General features: G+C 39.4%; 1 protein-coding gene across 7 annotated transcripts in view; it reads right to left on the reverse strand.

Moving 5' to 3' along the window:
- mcf2l2 (MCF.2 cell line derived transforming sequence-like 2) overlaps positions 1-16,833 on the reverse strand; it is a 75,843-nt gene extending 59,010 nt beyond the window's left edge. For 2 of the 7 annotated variants that reach the window (XM_036586736.1, XM_036586732.1), the window contains exon 1: positions 16,555-16,833. In XM_036586736.1, coding sequence (XP_036442629.1) covers positions 16,555-16,633 — 79 coding nt within the window. In that variant the 5' untranslated portion in view covers positions 16,634-16,833. Of the gene's footprint in view, positions 1-7,165; positions 8,080-16,554 lie in introns of those variants that run through there. The other 5 variants (XM_036586739.1, XM_036586738.1, XM_036586733.1 and 2 more) reach the window with 4 other exon arrangements.
- Between the last annotated feature and the right edge of the window lie 2,163 nt (positions 16,834-18,996).

Raw genomic sequence — 18,996 nt, forward strand, 5'->3', positions numbered from 1 at the left:
CCTAATGGTATTCTACATACAGACCAGAAAGTGCTCGAGTATGCTCGAGTATGTGTATCTTACTGACAAATTTAGTGGTGCACCGAATTATATGCGTCAGAACCAAATTTAGTGACAACATCAGAAAATTACATACAGGACTGTGCAGTTGAGCTCCTTGACAACTTGGTCAAACAACACAGTTACACAGCTACAAAACACTGTGAGCACAAGCAGCACACCTCCCACTCAAAACTATAGAACAATCAAGACACTTTGTCCCCGAGGCATTCGCTGTGAACAGGCTACTACATGGATTACTATATGAATTTCTTCTTGAGATCCCTCAAGAAATCCATGCCCTTCCTTTCTCACTCTACTTGTACAAAAGCACCTCTGCTGGAGAGAATAAAATCAAAACACTAGACCCCAGCTCAGTTCAGGACATCAACAAATCAGCATTCTTCTCTTACCCATGACTGGTCTAGGACATTTCAGCATGATGACCAGAGTGGAGAGCTCAGAGACTCAAATCCAGCACAAGAACGTCAAATTCAGTTGGCAGAAAGGTTGACTTTGCCATACATAAAGTAGTGAGCTTTCCACCATCTTCACCCCTGTCTTTCTCTCTCTTTGCTCAGGCTTGCTGTGAGAGCCGGCAGCTGTGCCGGAGCGCTGGCAGCAGACACATATTTGTGGGAAGCGTCTGAGAGGCTTTGGTCACTTTTTCCAGCTTCGGCGTGTTTTTCCTCCAGCAGCAGTCTGTGCTCACAAGGCAGAGTCTCTCTGGGGGCTGCCACAGCTGGCCTATCAGCAGTTTAGGAGGGGAAAAGCGGGCAGTGCACCAGCCCCTGCCTCACGCTGAAAGAGATGGAGGTGGAGGAGGTTCAAAACAACAGCAGAACTTCAGCATATGTAGGAGACTGGGGGGGGGTTGTTTTCAAGGAGATAGAAAGAGGAAGTTACAGTACAAGTTCTCCTGGACTGAGTTCCAAATCACAGTCACGTGCTGCATGCACCTTCACCATTTCACCACCCCCCCAACCATCCCCCCGTGTCCCTCCCAGGGGCACTGTCTCTGCTGTATGTGCTCCTGGAGCTGCCTAGGAGAAAAAGGCTGTTTATGATCCTGGAGGAAGTATTTCCCCAAACACCGGTGGCTTGGGCTGAGGTATTGTGAGCTGCTTTCCTTCCCGTGTACACTGGCTTTCAAAACAGCAGGATTCAATAGAACTTGGAATCGCTCATCATGTCAGACAAGCGCGCTACACTGACAGAGCCACACAATGCACAGAATGCCCAGCACAATGATGGATAGGCTTGTCTCATAATGGGACCTAACATATAATTTGATGTCATCCTTTTCATTGTTGTGGTTGGTTGCATTTGTCACATAATGTTGGTTTACGGCCCTGAAAGCTGAGTGAATGTCAACCCCTCTCTCTCTTTAGCTCTTACACACCCACACACAATCAAGGCAGACAATTAGCAGGGACTAGAGAGAGATAAGTGTGACCTGCTCCATCTGGGCTGATTGGGTAATTAGACAGCTGTATTGATCACCAGACCAGTGGGCAGCAGTCAGGCAGGAGATACAGATGCCCCAAATGACATCACGCTTCCATCTTTCTCTGCTTCAGCCTTCACCCCAGCACAGCAGGACTGACAGATTTTGGGATAGCACACAATTTTGATTTTTTCAGAAGAATACTGCGATTGCGATTTAGCCTCAGATTTCTATGAATTTCTATAAATTAAGCTGCAGGTCTGTAGAGTGAAGGTCACTATAGTATTAAGCATCTGCCAAGTACAGCCATATGTTATTTGTACATGAAAAGAATCAATTGTAATGATGCACCAGTGCTCAGGGCCAGGTCTTGTTTATAGGTAGCATATCCAGTTTCCTGGCTTGATGCATGAATGCAGACATCTTACAATATTACATTGTAGTGTTAGTAGCTGTTGTAATGTACACAGCAAAGAGTTTGATTTTTTCTGATCGGAATGGACCTCTGAAGTTGTGTCTCTCTGTGGTCAGTGTCATGTCCATATCAAGAACTCCGGGTTTAAGTGGGTCTTCTCGATGGGAAAACAGATGGTGTCTCCAAAAAGCCGATAAGTTTTATACATATTGTCCCAGATGAATGGCATTTATAGAGTTACAAGCAAGCTAACACTGTTACACACTGAACTGAATTCTTAAGACTGACAACCGCACCAAAATACCCCATGCAAATAGCAAGCTTTGCCATGTGGCAGATGCTTTGACAGTAGTAGCCTACACTTTGTTCTGTTATAGTGAAGTTTAATAGTAGATTCACTTTCATGCAAAACCCTTGTTAACTTGCTTCTAGAATGTATTTAGCATTATTTACACATTGTCTGTTAAATAACCCCATAATTCAGAGATTCCCGTGACATTTAAGGAGAAAACATACATACGACAAAATGTACTGGGTTTGGAATATGCTTGTTTACCACAAGACAGCAATGTTTATTACTATTTGAAGTTAGACATGGAGTTCCTTATATGGGCATGATGCCAAACACAGATTGATGCACATCTATTAAACTTTTCTAAAATTTCATTTTTAATAATGTAGGCTAGGATTTCTCTTGTGACATAAAAAAATCACACTCTTTCAACTCACCATTTCAATATGAAAGCAATTAGGACAATCATCCAACCCTATAGCATAGACCCCTGACCAGACAATGCATGCTTATGTCTGGTTGTTATGTAACGTCCAGCCAGGACAGCGCACAGGACGGAGAGGCTCATGTCAGCGGTCAGTAAAGAGGCCTACGCGCCACAGCTCATGGCGAACTCTTACGCGCATCTCAACACTGATTTTATTTATGTGCTCTCATGCTGACAGTTACCGTGAGAAGTTTGCCTCCGGGGGAGAACACGGCCACAAAAAATAGCTAATGGGCAGGATTAGCTTGCTAATGAGCAGCTCTGGAGGAGGAGACCCAAACAATGCGCTCCCTCAGCATCTGCCGAGGCACATCGCTGCTTAAGAGCACCCACCAACATGTGACTGGGACCAAAAAACAAAACACATGGCTAGGCAGGCCTGATTGTCTCATGATGCCTTTCTTTCAAGGCCTGTGTAGGGAGCCATTTCCTTTCTTTTCCCCTGATAATTCACTTTCTACAGCACCAACCACTCACCATTTCACAAGCAACAACAAAACTGCTCCTGTATCAGCATCCAGCTCCTTCATACATTAGAGCAAGAGGTATGGATTTCACATCACAGTGACACATCCCAGACGGACACCAGATGCTGTTGCGTAATATATCATAAACAGATACTACCTGGAACATGATCACAGACCACAAGGGGTTTGAAGCACTTGAATCAGCTTAGCAACAAATGAACTCCATATCTGCATGTTTTTATATTTTCCAGCAATTTCTGCACGCTGTTTTGGACATATCTACAGTACTGACCTTAAGATCCATGCACAAAAATAACAGAACATAAAAATAGCACTGTACATTAATGTTCCTGACTTGCAAAATCATTTGTTACTTAGTTCAATGGCTCTGATGTCTTATAAAAAGAAGACATTACCAATTTGGCATGCCTTTCTGCCTGGGCTTTGATATCTGCCTCCAATCTGAGCTAGCATGTCTCAGGAAAAGTTTGAGTGTACAGAGGACAATTCACTTAGCCCGTGACCCCATGATGGCACAATTGCTGAAAATAAAATTGTATGAAAAATCAAAGCCTTGTGACGTTAATTGCATTTGGTAGTAGACAGAAACCTAGAATGCTGCTATACACAAATGTGAATTCAACATTTCATGCTGTAGGGAGAACATAACTGTAAGCAAAAAGTAGGCCAAGCATCTTGTCAACCTCCCTCCCCCAAAGGAGCAAAAGCATGAGGCGAGGGGCATCAACACACACACTCAATCCCTTGCTGTTGCTCTCTCTCTCTGCAATATGCACATGCCTTTACTTTCACATCTGGAAACCTGCATTCAAACTATTACATATTGCAGTAAAAGGGTAAAAGCTCTGCTGTCTCAGCAGAACCTGTTGGGTAACGTGGAACAGAAAACACTCTGTAAATGTCCTGTAAACAAATCTAATTCTGACTAGAAGCAGCTTTTAGAACATCACAGTTATAATAAATAAACAAATAAATGATTTTCCTGAAACATAAGATTTTTACTTTAGTACCTTTATATGTAAATGTACAAAAAAAGTCCAAAATCTTGTTACATTAACTTACTTTTTCCTTCTTACCATTTCAGAAGAAGCAAAGTTCTATTACAACAGTGACAATATGCAAACTTATTTGATACAAGCATATGCATACAGCCATAGGCAAATGTTTGAACACCCCCACTAAGATTACATGTTTTGTTGATTGTAGTGAAAATGAATTAACTCACCCTCTACAGGGCACAAACCTGAATGTGCAATTGTTTTACTTATTTTAGTGTATAATCTCTAACTATTTGCTAAGTATAAATAATTAAAATATATAACAAAAAATGTGCCATTACTTTTGCACAGGCCACATTTTATGTTTTATATTTTTACCAAGTAAATGTAGTAAGGTAGTACGTGTATTGAAACATGCAGAAGTGCGTTCTCTGTAGATGATGTGTATTTTCCCATAGAAAATAAACAAAACATGTCATACTTGGGATATTTTAACAGAAAGCTTATCGATATTGAGGTTTCTCATGAAGGACAGAATTTTCTTGGGTCTTTGACATGTAGACATTACTAGGTTTCTTCCAAAACCACTCAAACAAACGAAGGCAGCCAATATTAAGATATCTAAGTCAGGACAATTTATCTGACTGGGGCGTCTTTCCTCTGATGATGAAAATTATATTATACGCAACCCAATCATCTGGAGCAAGCAAGAAATCCCTAGCACAGGGTATAGCAAAGCGAGAGAGATTTTTGAGCATGTCATCTAGCTCAGTGGTTGTCAAACCAGTCCTTAGGGACACTCAGATGGTCCGTCTCTTTGCTCTCGTGTTGGGAGTTGGGATTGAGCAAATATGACCCCCTAGGCTCATGAGGACCAGTTTGACATCGATGTAGCTGAAAACAAGCTACAAAAGTATAAAATCATTTGGTCATACAAGTAGTCCATATGAAGTGCTGATATTGAAGTGTACAGTGTGTCTAAAATCAACTACATAACTAGTGCTTGACAGCACTTTTCACAAATACATATAGACATGTGCCTGACCTAGTTCAGGCAGGTGGGTTTGATTATGCTGTGCTCTTTTTGAGGGGGTCTCAGAAGACTGCGGTTATCCTCGGGGCCTCAGGCATCTAAACTGACCACGTGAGTAATCCAGACATCACTCAGGCTAGGGGCTGTGCTAAATAGCTAAATACAAGTAAAGCTTTCCAGCTGTGCGTTTTCAGTTTCCAGAGTAGCTGACAAGTGTAACAGAACATCTAATGGACACTGCCTGTTTTAAAGACCACAAGCATGGGCCCCACAGACTTTGTTTGGAATTCATTATGGGCACTTTCAAGAAATATGCCATCTGACAAAATGCGAAACACAGATTCTAATGTCTCCCGACCACACTCCAAAAACATGAGCTCAGCAACACTGATTCCAAATAGACACACTCCAGAAAACAAACATACAAACAGAAGCCTGGAAAAAGGTCAATCATTAAGTACTCTGAGGACAGTTAGCACGGATTGCAATGCATGACCTTGTAGTATCACTGCTTCTACCAGGATTATTTTCTAAAAGATGAGCCAGAAATAGTCAGCATAGTCATCCCTGCATCAAAGCACTTCAAGGTTAAAGCAACCACTTCACACAGATCACTACAGCACACTTACAACCCAGCATCAAGCTCAATTCAACAAGAAAATACTATTACTTGACTGTGTCTCTTTACTCCACATGATATATAAGCAGCTGTGATGATTACAGCCACCTCTGTTTCACCTGACTATCTGATACTTCCCATGTGGCACAAGCTTTTAACAGTCTAGGCGACACATCAGTAGACCAGCACACATCAGCATAACAAACCCCAACTGAGGACAGTCTAATGAAATGTAATAAAACTAAAAGACATAATACATTCTAGAGGTTGGTGATATGACAATATGTTACCTCTATCACAGTTACTTACACTGAAGTGTCATACAAAAGTGTGAATTCAATTCAGTAATATAATAATACAAACTAGTTGCAGACAAGTGTATAAAATGATTCTACTATGCAAGGTCTGTAAAACTTCACAAATAATTAGTGGGACACTAGAAAGCTGTAATTAAAATCAAGAAATTTTAGATGAGTCAAGAGTGATTAACAGAGCTGTACCTGATTATTAAATGACTGAAATAGCATCAAGAATTAAGCAACAATAAAAAGAATATCCAGCAAAAGTGAAGATCAAATCTATGAACAAAAATAATGGACAGAATATGTATTCACTTCTTGTTCACAGAGAAAAATAATGTATTAAAATACTGAGGAAAACGAATAGTTTCCAATATTTGAATTGCCATTGTACAAGTTATTATTGTAAATAAAATAACTGTTAATGTGACAAGTGTTTATAAACTTTTGAACGGTAGTGTACATCACAATTTGCTTTTTTCAACATCACAACTATCATCAGTATTTCTAAATATCGCACGCTCCATAGAAAATAGAGATTTAGACCAATAGAGAGCCTGCAAACAAAAACTAAGGCTGTCACACTCTCAAATTAATACTAGTCTGTAATGCTATTATCATTTTTTTGACAAAAAAGATTAGCTTAAATTATAAATGAATAAATTAGAAACATTTGACCTGATTCTTCCTTCTGTTTTTTCCTATTATGTTGAATAAATACAAAAATCATTGTACATAGAGGATAGTTTTTCAGCTTGCTAAATTTGGCATTACAGTTTTGCTGATACATGTCAGTTCCAACACAGAGAAACAAAGTATCCTGATACGTATAGTGTGTTGTGAACATGTCTTCAAATATTGCAATACTACATTTTAGCCGTATCACCCACTCTTCACACAGCCTATATTTCAAAGTCTGGATCACAAGGCGGACAGGACAGAAAGACTTACAGATTTACGGTCTACTTAAAAAAAAAACACACACACACATTCCAACTTCTGCAGAAGACATATGAGAGCTGGAGTGAGGAAGAGGAGGGAGGCATACTTCTCCTGGTGGCGGACTTGGTCTCCTGGCATGCATCCAGAAAGCGGTGAAAGGACTCCATCTCACCGGTTGAGATTCGCACCACGGAGTAGGAGGTGTCCTGTGCCCGTCTGCCGCAAGCACAGCACCTGGACGGGATGGTTTGATATCCGTCCATTCCGCAGCACAGGTGTGTGTGCTATGGCCGCTGCTCGAGCAGCCTGTGTAAGCAGCAGCCAGTTTAAGCAAGGTCACTTCAGAGCAGGGGGGATCAAAGCTGATAGACGGAGAGTGTCACTCGTACAGACTTAAGCTATTAATTCCTGCTGGGCCTCTCCTACACAGGCTTCATTTACTGCTCTCTTCTCCACCTGAGAGTGTATGTGCAGCGCATGCGCATGCCCATCCACACACACACTTTCTATCTCTATCCTCCAGTCTCCTCAATGCTGCACTGATTCTGTATCCACAGCAGAACAGCGCAGCAGAACAGTAGTAGTAGTGCTCTAGAGTCGAATAATGCCAGTGATTGCTGTGTAAGGTGCATGTGTATGTATTGTTTGTCCTTTGTTCCACAAACAGCCAAGCTGACCACCTCACCAGAACAGAAATACTATTCAATCAAATCTATAAGAGCTCCAATGACAAAACTTATCCAAGCTACTGCATTAACAACAAAAAAGGAAACCTAATTGATTACATTAGAGCAGATGTACTGAATGACTATGCCATTCCCAGTAGGACTAAGAAAGTTCCTCTGACGCTAATGAGCCTGGCTTCTCACCCACTCTGCTCACCAAGTAATTACTGGCATCTTTTTCAGGTCACATTGCTCTGTGTCTTAAGCATTATTAAGCACACAGAGCTCCTTATTCATAGCAGAAAACCACCCAGCACGAAACCGCCAACGAACCCTAATGCAGCTTACAGCAGTCTGGCTGTCTCCATACACATGCCACTCTCTTCAATCACTAAGCACACAGAGAGTCACACACATAGAGAAAGAGCAGCAAAGTCCATTAAGACAATCCTGCGTCCACTGCGCCTCCAAGGGCAGGACAGCTGAGGCTGAATGGCTAAAGCAAGTCTGACTTACACATTATGGAGCCCATTGCTGAGAACGTCCCGGACCGTGTGGTCTTAAGAGCAGTCCTCTGCCTCTCCCTCTCCTGTCCTGTTGTCCCTGCGGCTCCAACAAGGGTCTACTGCTTTCTCTGAAGCCTTGGAACAAAATGGCATGGTTTACACAAATATCCTCAACAATGCCAGAAGCACTGGGGGCTTCCCCTTCCTCTCCCACCCTCCAAAGCATTCATCATTGTGAGGGGCGTTCTGGTCCACAGTGCGTCAGAGGGAACTTCACACGAAGAGGGGCTGCTCCTTTCCTCCCTCCACCTCACATGGTCCCACTCACACAAACACAAGAAGCCCGGCCACAGGGAATGCTCACCCCTCCCCATACACCCTGACAGAAGACATGTGGCCCGGAACAGTTTGAAGTCGTTACTATTCAGTAAATACCATGAATTATTCGGTAGCTACTATGAAACCAACATGCAAACTATCACTGTGCAAATTTTAGATAAAAAAAGTACCTTTCATCTTTGAGAGATAGGAAAATCACGCTCCACTCTTGCTGTAGAAGCTGTGATAAGGGCAAAGCATGGACACACTAAATACTCAACAATCATATTTAAAATGATATTATATTTAGTTGCTGAGGCAACTTTTTTTCTTTCCTTTTTTCCAGATGCTAATAAAAAACGTTTTAATTAATGGCTGTTTTGACTGGAAATTAAATAAAATTAACTTCTGCACAGTACTATATAAATGTAGTAATTAGAGTGAAATGTGAGCCCACATACAGGCCCTTTGGGTTCAAGGACTTACACCTAAACCCAAAAGCAATGACTCAATACCCCTTGGATATCCCACAGTTAATTCAATGAGCGACTTCACATGTGTTAAGACTCAAATACTTTAATTACGGGAATAAATATTGCCTGAAAACAAGTGGAAAACAACACAACAGTGGCCTCATTGTAGCGAAGGGAAGAAAAAAAGGGAGGGCAATTATAGGTGAGCTCACGTTCCTCTGTTGACCCACCATGAGCCAGACTGACATGACTGTTTTAGAACATTCCTGAGCATGGAAATCTTGAAAGCTCATAAAACCTGGAGCTGTTTTCCCTTTCACCGCTGTCTGGGAAGAACATCACCGCTATGGCTACAGCCTAAACCAGAAAACACTCATGAATGTGCATAAGAGGTACAGCTTAAGTGCATCTGTGTCACTTCAGAATCTCAGACCGCAGGGGCCTGTCTTAAAAACATTTCCTTAGTGTATCTAAAATCTGGACTTTCTTACACACAGTGAAGTGCACAATAAGATAATCTTGACCTGATAAATATAGAACCATAGTTCTAATCTGATTACTGTGGTCTATTTTAGGAGCTTCTCTCATTCAGTGGTATAGCTTACATGGACATCATCCCTGCCCTTCCACATGTCAATATACAACACATTCTTCCATCAGCTAAATGGAAGCTTATGGTTCCCTATAGACAAGATCACATATATAAATTGATAGAATACCAATGTTTTGTCAGAAAACTCAGAACACTGAACACTAATACTCAACAGGTATTTGACACTGGTCAGTGCACTCATGTCACATGCAGTAAAAATTCCTGAGATTCCTCAGCATACTCCGTTGGTGTGTAGTGCAGAGTATAAGCAGAAATGCTTTTACATGTTAAAGTAGGCACTCTCTATTTCTTCAATAAAATGCATTAATTAGCTTTTCTGATGAACTAAAGGCTAAAGCTAAATGCTTATGCTTCAATATCCACCACCATTCAAAAGTTTGGAATTACTGCTTTCAATGATATAAAACCAATGTTGTGGCACATACTTCTATAAAGTGATTCTACTATGATGCTAACAGTCTATAGGTTTCATAAGTTTTGAGAAGCTGGAAAGCATCGTGAATGAACTAACAATAAAATTAATATCTAGAATGCCTCTTTTTCAAAAAGTGGTGAGAAAATCTTGCTGTTCAAATAGCAATTCAAAGTCATTTTTGACAAGAAACTAGTGCAAATATATAGTTATAGTTTATTATTTAGTAACATTTCCTATTTTTTTACCATGTAAAAAAATCTTTGCTGTTGCCAAAATACTTTGTGAGTAATAAATTGTGATTAAACCATCAATTTATGTTTTGGTGCCTAGTTTATTTTAATCTGCATGTTTAAGTTATTACTGAGTAACAATTATTAATATGATGAGTGATTGCAAATGTTTAAAGGATACTGTATGACATACGATACATACACACATACTGTAACTTACACGGTTATACTGTCAGAATATAGCTATGCAGTTCCTCATCAAATAAGATTATAGGTCTGTTACACATTATGTCCCAGGTACAGCGCTATCATCTTTGTCTGCCTACTACAGTGGCCTCAAACGTCTAAAGAAAGTAAGATAAGAAATTAGAAGAGAAGATGGGAGGTCAAGGCTTTCAAGCACTTAGCAGAACAGCATGGAGAAGATGAAAGCTGTACAGGAAGAAAGAGAGTTTGGAGAGTGACTAATGGATTCTGCTGACTAAATGAACAGCCAGAGGTAAACAAGGTCTTCAATACAGCCCACATGCTGCAGTGAATGACTAAATGTAAAAAAAATACACTGCCAAGTTTATTTTTCTGAACTAATGGGAAGGTGGTGACGTTCCAGAATCATAATCTGACAAGATCTGACCTACAGTATTCAATCGATGAACCCCTTTGAGGGAAAACTGATGTGTCGGATCAGGCAGGCTGTAAAAATCAGTCTAAGGGACAGTAAAAAAAGAAATCTGCGTAAAATCCGTAATTTAAACATGCAGTTCTTCTAGGCACTGTGCGTCTCATCAAAACAGCATACCATTCAGTTACACTCTTAAAAACAAAGGGTTTTTTGGAATGATGCCACAGAACAGCAATAACCAACCCTCCTTCTGGAGACCTACTTTCCAGCAGAGCCAAGTTAATTAGCTGAAGCAGGTGTGGCAGATAGTACTTGGCACAAGACTCTGCAGAAAGGTAGATCTGCAGGACCAAGGTTGGTGACCACTGCAATAGAAGAACCACTTTTGGCTCCCCAAAGAACCATTCAGTGGATGCTTTTTGAAAAAAGCATTTTTGAAAATAAAATGTCCAAGGTTGAAAAACCTTTATAAATTTTAAATAACCTCCACATAATATGAAGTACCTAAGATATTTCCCTAAACCATACATCCAAACCAAAAACCATTTAGATGATTCTGGTCCTTAGTAAGAAAAGAATGGAGACCATGACATTTGGCAAATCTTGGCAAAGAACAAAAGTTAATGAAGATTTAGAAATAAAAACAAGAATGGATACTTTGTGAGTCATGCATTTCTGAAATTTCAGAAACAATCACTTTTCATAGTTTGCTTTGCTTTTGTAGGTAGTCGCTTCTCTATCCAAAGTCATTGATATTGGAAAATATTGAAGGGAAAAATGCTCAAAACTGCCTTCAAGTGCAGCAATCACTTACTACAATAGATTTAATGTGGAATGCTCCTTAAAGAAAAGCCAAGAATATAGTAGTTACTCAAGATGCCAACTGAAAGCAGTCTAGTACAGACACCTCTAGAAATGGAGCAAATGACACAATATAACCTCACTGAAGAGGACTGGGCAGTCACAGAGGGGTGGCCTTTGCCATAGTCCACTTGCAATAGAGACACGTAAACAGGAAGGAGGAGCTTAATAAAAGCAACAGTCTCATTTTGGGATCTGGGAGAGCACTCCCACGATAACAACTGCCCTCGGGCAAATGCAAAAAAATGCTCCAAGTTGCCAGTGGATACGCCCCTGCCTCTTCCTTTTCCAAGGCCTTCTAACTTACATCCGTATGAACAGTGAAAGTTCACTCAGATCCTTATAATGATCGTAACACACTACAACAACACTTCAGTTTATGATCAACAACAACAGCAGACTCTACAAGCAGATGCCTCATTACTTACTCAAAAGCAGCCAACAGCACCACAGTCACTAAAAGGGTCACTTACATCTGTGCCATATAAAGCAAGGCACCTTTGAATGTTCAAAATGCTGTATGTATTTCATACTGTATAATTTCTTAAGTTGTATAAAATGTGTATATGAAGGTGTCAAAAAGGGTTCTTGACATGCCAAAGAAGACATACTTTTGGTTCTCTACAGAATTTTCAAGTGATGCTTCTTTAAGCATTACTTTATTTTTGTAAATCATGTGCAATTGTAAAGAATCTTTCAAGAATAATGTAATAGTTCTTCACCACTTAAAGTTATTTCCTATAGTCCAAGGCAGCAACCATTTAGAAACTGTAATTTTTCGAGTGTATTTCTGGTGTATCTTGAAAACAAACACTTTGTTTCCAAATGTTTGAAAATGAAATGTTTTGTCAACAGTAGTGAGATGGCTTAGAATACAAAATCGTCCCAGAGGTACAATACAGAAGCCTGCCACAACAGGAACAACTCAGTCATAGCCAGAAGTCAAGTCACATTGAAAATTGCACAATGAAAAATACTAGCTTTTCTAGAGAACCACCATACGAGTAGGAAAACCAAGACCTGTGTAGGGTAACTGTAAACGTATAACATCAAAGCTGTATGTGAGATTTTGTTTGGAAAACTTGAGAGAGAGAAACACTGCATTAAGGGGCTATTAGTTGACAAGGGTTAAGGAAGGAAGTTTTGACGTATTGGTGATGGGCTTACAGCAGGCTGAGGGCAAAGGAAGGAAGTCCAGTGACCTTCCTATTGTTCACCTTTTACATTTGCAATAGAAGTGGGGGATTTTTTTCTTTATGTCTCAGTAAAGCACTCGGCCTAATTTTGTGCCAGAGCCTGTGGAGGTGGTATCACATTTAGGATCACTTGGCATAATGCCTAGGCAAGTTCCTGTGCTTATAAAAACTGACCCCACGTACCAGCAAACAGAAGCTCTAAACAAACATTTCAGAGGAGAAAGAAAATACGCTTTCACAAAAGCACAGAATAATATTTAGCAATATTAGCACTGTGGGACTACTGAAATCTCAGCTTTGTCATTTTAGACAATGTATAAGGGTTTACAAAGAAGTTGAAATGGACAGAATCCACCAGCACAACAGTGCCACGTTTTAAAAATGATTGTGAAAATGAAAAAATATTTCAAAGAAAGTTCCATTGATTTTTTCTGCATAATTTAATTGTTGAGATGCAAAGAATGTTATTAACTATCCATAATGACCAGAGAATCTATATGTGTCTTCTGAGTTTTTATGTGTAATGATAATAATGGTAAAGTAGCACTAAATCCACAAAATACATTTTCTTTGCATAACATTTTGCCAATCTGTACAATACCCTGCATGTACCTCTCTGCTATGACTGCCAATTAAAAATTACAATTTATGCCAAAGGCTTATCTTAAAACTACTGTAACACAGTGTCTCAAGTTTAAGGCATTGTACTTTCCATTTAATATAATAACAGAGGTAGCTTTTTACACTCCAGACATCTGGTTGTCTATCATCTAATGTCTATGAATCAATCCATATATAAAAAGCTATGAATGACCATATTACTGTGTTTAGTATGACATAAATGCATTTTACATCTGTGCTAGCTTTCAGAACCTTGGGCACTTGTGAGCCATGTCTGCTCTATCCAGCGATTACCCACATTTTGTGGAATCTTTTTCCTTTGTGATTTTCCACATGATTCTGTCGTTATCCCTGTGCCAGCACCCATGCTAAGTGGGCTGGTTGTGTTAATCTTCTTATAGCCTTATTAGGCAGAGATGGCTGAATACCCACATTTCCAATTATTTTCCAGATTGAAAGCAACAACTGTGCCTGAGGTTGAGAACTGCACAGTCTCCAAGGTTGAGTCCACTGTTAAAACAGCATATGAAATACCTTCATGATATTTCATGATATTTAAACAGGCCTAATTATGTTGTTTGTAATAAAACATGTTCAGTGCTATTTATACTGAATAAAAAAAAATGCAGAATTAAATTGTTAGATTTAAACAAAGAAATTCAGAGTGGTTTGATGTGAGATGCTCTGTTCTAGAGAAATTTATAGAGTCAGAATTGTTCACTGTGGTGGTGATAGGAAACGAACATCTGATGTGTTGAATAGGAGAATATATATATATATATATATTCACAGAGAACTATAAACATGAAATTAGTCACAAATATGGTGCCTGATGTCTGAAACATTGATTTACAATAGACACATGTAGATTCAGTAGTCATTTAGGATAGTAAATAAAATGGCTATATTTGTGTTGTGGACATTGTGACCCCTGGTTCCTATCGTCACCAATGTAAAGACAAAGAGGACTCTACAGTAAGCCACATCACACTGGGAGCGGTAAAATTTTCAGGTTTTCATGTCAACCATTGAATTATACCAAAATTTTGAAATCAATGAAATCGCCCTATTTACGATACTATTTACAGTTTCACTGATGTACTCAGAAAACCATAGTTTGTTATAATGTAATTTATTACAATAAGGATATTGTTACATTGCCCACTCTTACTCTTAATTAACGTACTGTAAATTACATTCATTATCTAAAACTGACATAAAACTAACATAGTCAGTGAAATCGATGGCTCCAGTATGCTTCATTTCTTATAGCGCGTCATGTTATTAGCTGACATTATATATTTATGAGCTCTACAGCATAAGCCATAAATCACTTAATTATGCCTTGAAATTCACATCAGAGTGATGTCATAAGCAGCCAATCAGAAAACAGATCTGGTCAAGAGTGACCCCCTCCCAGTGAGTCATTCAGTTACGGTTGAGCTGTCACGGCTCTGACTCAGTCTTGTGACGCTGATTTGAAGCCTTTTCCCGTTCTGAGCCTTTAAACCTTCAAAATGAAAAGGCTCATGTATCAGAGTGACATCAGAAAACACACCAGTGATGACCGTCCACTTCCACTACGATAAAACCGCATTACAGTTTCACAGTAAAGGCTCATGTATCAAAATAAAGGCTCATGTTTCAGAGTGACATCTGAAAAGACACCGGTAATGATCGTCCACTTCCACTGCGATAAAACCACATGACAGTTACATTGTAATTCTGTTGTATTTTCCTTGAGGCCAAAGGTCACCTTGGGGGACTTCCAATTTGATTCTGTTTAACATTACACACAGTGTCAGCATATTTAGGCCAATGTCACAGCACAGTCACAATGCCTTGGCAGGCAATGAATCCACTCAAGGGCAATGATTTAACAGTGATGAGTGGGTATGGCTTAATGGCCGTTCAGAAGGGGCCTCCATCTTAAATGTCGCATGAGTTGTCAGATGCAGAAGCAGGAATTGGAATTCCCCAATGAACGAAGAGCAGAAACGTAGAGAGCTAAGCCACTCCATGAATCAATATGATGAGCTGTGCAGGCCTGGTTCAGTTTCCATAGCAACGCTCAGGCTGTCCCCCAAGGGCTGCTGCAGCACCAGAGCGTCAAGGAGTAGGAGGCTCTCAGTAGCAGCATGGCACAATAACCTACTTCCATTTCTCTGCTTCATAGCTTTCATTACCATGAAATTAATCATTAATCATTTAATATTACATACTAAACAGTATTTAGTCTGATAAAACTAGTGCATATTTGAGTGTATCTACACAAAATAATAATAATAATAATAATAATAATAATAATAATAATAATACTGGTAACACTGACTGGAAAAGAGGTGAAACTGCACTGATTAAAACCAGCAAAGTAAACATGGTGGATGAACTGCCTCATGTTATCCCGGTGCAGTTCACTATTTCTGTACAATATTCATCTAAATCACAATAGAATACAAAAGCAACACTACAGAATCAATTGCCTCATGTGTTGTATTTAGCTAGAGCAATAGATAGTTCTCTATTCTCTAGTTCTCACAATAGAAGTCTATTTCCTTGTCTATTTCTGTTTCCTTGCAATATTTATATTAAACATAATAGAGGTCTAGGTCTCATAATAGAACCAGACCTTTTCTTCTTTTCTCACAAAATTTCGCTACATCACAATAGCAGTGCCTATTAAAGCAACATTTATATGTTTTCACATAGATTTTTTAGCTAAATTACAATAGAAGTGCAAAAATATTAAAGCATGCATAGAGCAATCCAAGGTAGGCAAGCTGAAATCTAGGATTTCACTTTATAATCCATATTTAAGCAGAGCACAAGCCTCATTTGCGGCTTTTGCCTGGTTCTCTGTCTCAGAAGCCATGCTAAGCCCTTTGCCTGCCACACCCCCCTTCAGCCCCACGTCCCAAACCCAGAAACCCCATCCTCCACCCTCAACCAAAAGACCATAGGATGTGAGCACTCACCGACATGGGTGATAACACAGCCCACCCGTTCCTGGAGCTCCTGTATAGACATCTCTTCCTCTTCCAGCCAGCAGAGCATCTCAGGGGCAGCCTCTCTCCTCTCACACTCCTCTCCTCTCCTGTCAGCTCACTCCTGCACCAGAGGGCTCCCCCTCCACTCACACAAAGCAGGCAGCCACTCCCAGACCGGTGAAGCACCTCCAATGGAGAAGAAGAGAGAACTGAATCCAGCAGTGTGGATGCGATTCGCAGAGTGTGTGTATTGTGATGTTAATTATTCATTCTGTGCATGCGCGCGTATTTGATGTCCTGGAGGACTTTGAACAGCTCTCGAAGCTGATGCTGTGCCTGCTTTCCTAAAGGCTGAGTCAGAAAACAAATCACAGGACAGCTACCTGCCCACAGAGAGACAGGAGGTTTATGGCTGCTCAGATAGAAAACCTGGAGTTAAGGAATCAGTGGAATGGAGCTGGATTCTCCTGAGTGTGCTTTGGACTAAACTGTGAAGTGGTGAATGTATGTGAATGCATCACAGTGGTGAATTACTAGTGTAGGTTTAGGATTAATCTTGGTCTGGAAAACCAGCCCTATGCCTTCAGTGTCCCAGAACTGAACATATTTTAGAACAAAATATAGCGTAATTATGTGAGTCAAATACAGAAAAAAAATGAAATAAAATTAAATATAACTATCTTGACAAATTAAATGAACAGATTAACAGTACATTAAAAAAGTAAATTAAGCTTAATCATAAGAACATATTTTACATTAATATTACTGAAAGGTTAGATAACAGACAAAAACAAAAATCTTTTTTTTTTTTACATTTTTCTACATCATTTGAACTCAGCATGTTTTCTACATTGTGCGAAAAATTCTTGATGAATGGACCAATAGAAATGCTTCATAATTAAACAAAATACCTTTATATATTACCTTTTGCCTTCTTCCGTAAAGTTACCATTTTTGAGATACATGGAAAAGCACAAGCAAACACAAGATGAGCATTGTTTTAACACAAACACTGAAAGGAAAATAATGTACAAATATTGTACTTCCACCGCTCCACTGCTATAGAGCTTCCATCTCCCAGCCACCTGGCAGGAGTCTAAAATGAAACAATGTTCCATTATGGCTCTGGGCCACAGTTTAGCACAAGCTAGTGAGGATGGGATATTATCATCTCATTATGCTAAAGCCCTTGGGACCAGGAGCACCGCCTTGAAAACGCACAATATGGGGATGCCATCTGCGTACTTGCCATTAGTCTACTTAGATTTCACTACAGTTAGGCCAGTATAGACCTTTAAAAAAGAGGTGAATTAAATGTCTTGACATGTATATAATAAAACACAAACTGCAAGCAAAAAATGCAAACTGGTGAAAAAAATCACAAAAAATTACAATGATGGGCATTTTAATTCACTCAGCATGCTAAAATGACAAATACAAGATAACAAGTAAGAATTCAGTTTTATTGACACAGTATCAAATAAATGAAAATAAGATGAACTTAGTCATTTGAAATATAAAAACAGCTTATTTTACTTATTTTGTTAGAACTCACAGCAACTGAAGGGGTGACACCTGCAAAGAGGGGACAGAATGCTAAGTTCTACTTGGGCTTTTGAGTCTGGAGGGGAAACAAGAGGTTCCTGCCTATTGTTTTGCAAACCAGCTGTCCAAAGTGCATCTCAAACAAGGCCTGACCAATATGAAAATTTTGTAGCTGACAAAATACCGATTTTAATGGGCTAAAAGTTTAAATAACTAAAGGGAAGGTATAATTTTATTCTTTTATTTTAATTTTATACTCCAATCGTATTAGTTAAACAGTGATTAACTGACAGATTATGATTGTCAACTGTCACATTTCTTAAACTCAAATAAACAGCACAAACTCACACTTAAGTAGTATAAATATTGTTGTACTGGGGGGTGGAGCTACCCATAAGTCTTTTATTTTTCTAATAAGTCTTTTTTATTTTTCTTACATTTTACATGTTTTCCTAATTTTAACCTTGATACTGTTTTTTGTTTAGATTTACCAATTTAACCTGTATTGGTGATATTTAGACAGGGGTAACTCAATCTAAGATTTTACCTTATTGTCAGGAGATTGTGAGTTTGAATCCCAGCAATGCTGCAACCAAAAAATTGTGCTCAATATATTGATTATATTTTGTGAAATATTTTCATGGATACTGATATAACCACAGGTCAATACTGATAGATATTATGCCGTTGTCACTGCTGTCACTGTTTCTTTCCTCACTAAACTTCATATCATTTATCACCCTCCTTGTCTTCTAGGCAACTTTATAGATGAGTTAGATATTCTTCTGAGTCTCTTCCCCATTGATGGAACCCCACTCATTCTCCTTGGTCACTTTAACCAACCATCTGACAACATTCAGTCATCCTGCCTCTTACCACTGCCAT

The sequence above is a fragment of the Colossoma macropomum genome, unplaced genomic scaffold (assembly GCF_904425465.1).
Source record: "Colossoma macropomum unplaced genomic scaffold, Colossoma_macropomum, whole genome shotgun sequence".
NCBI classification, from domain to species: domain Eukaryota; kingdom Metazoa; phylum Chordata; class Actinopteri; order Characiformes; family Serrasalmidae; genus Colossoma; species Colossoma macropomum.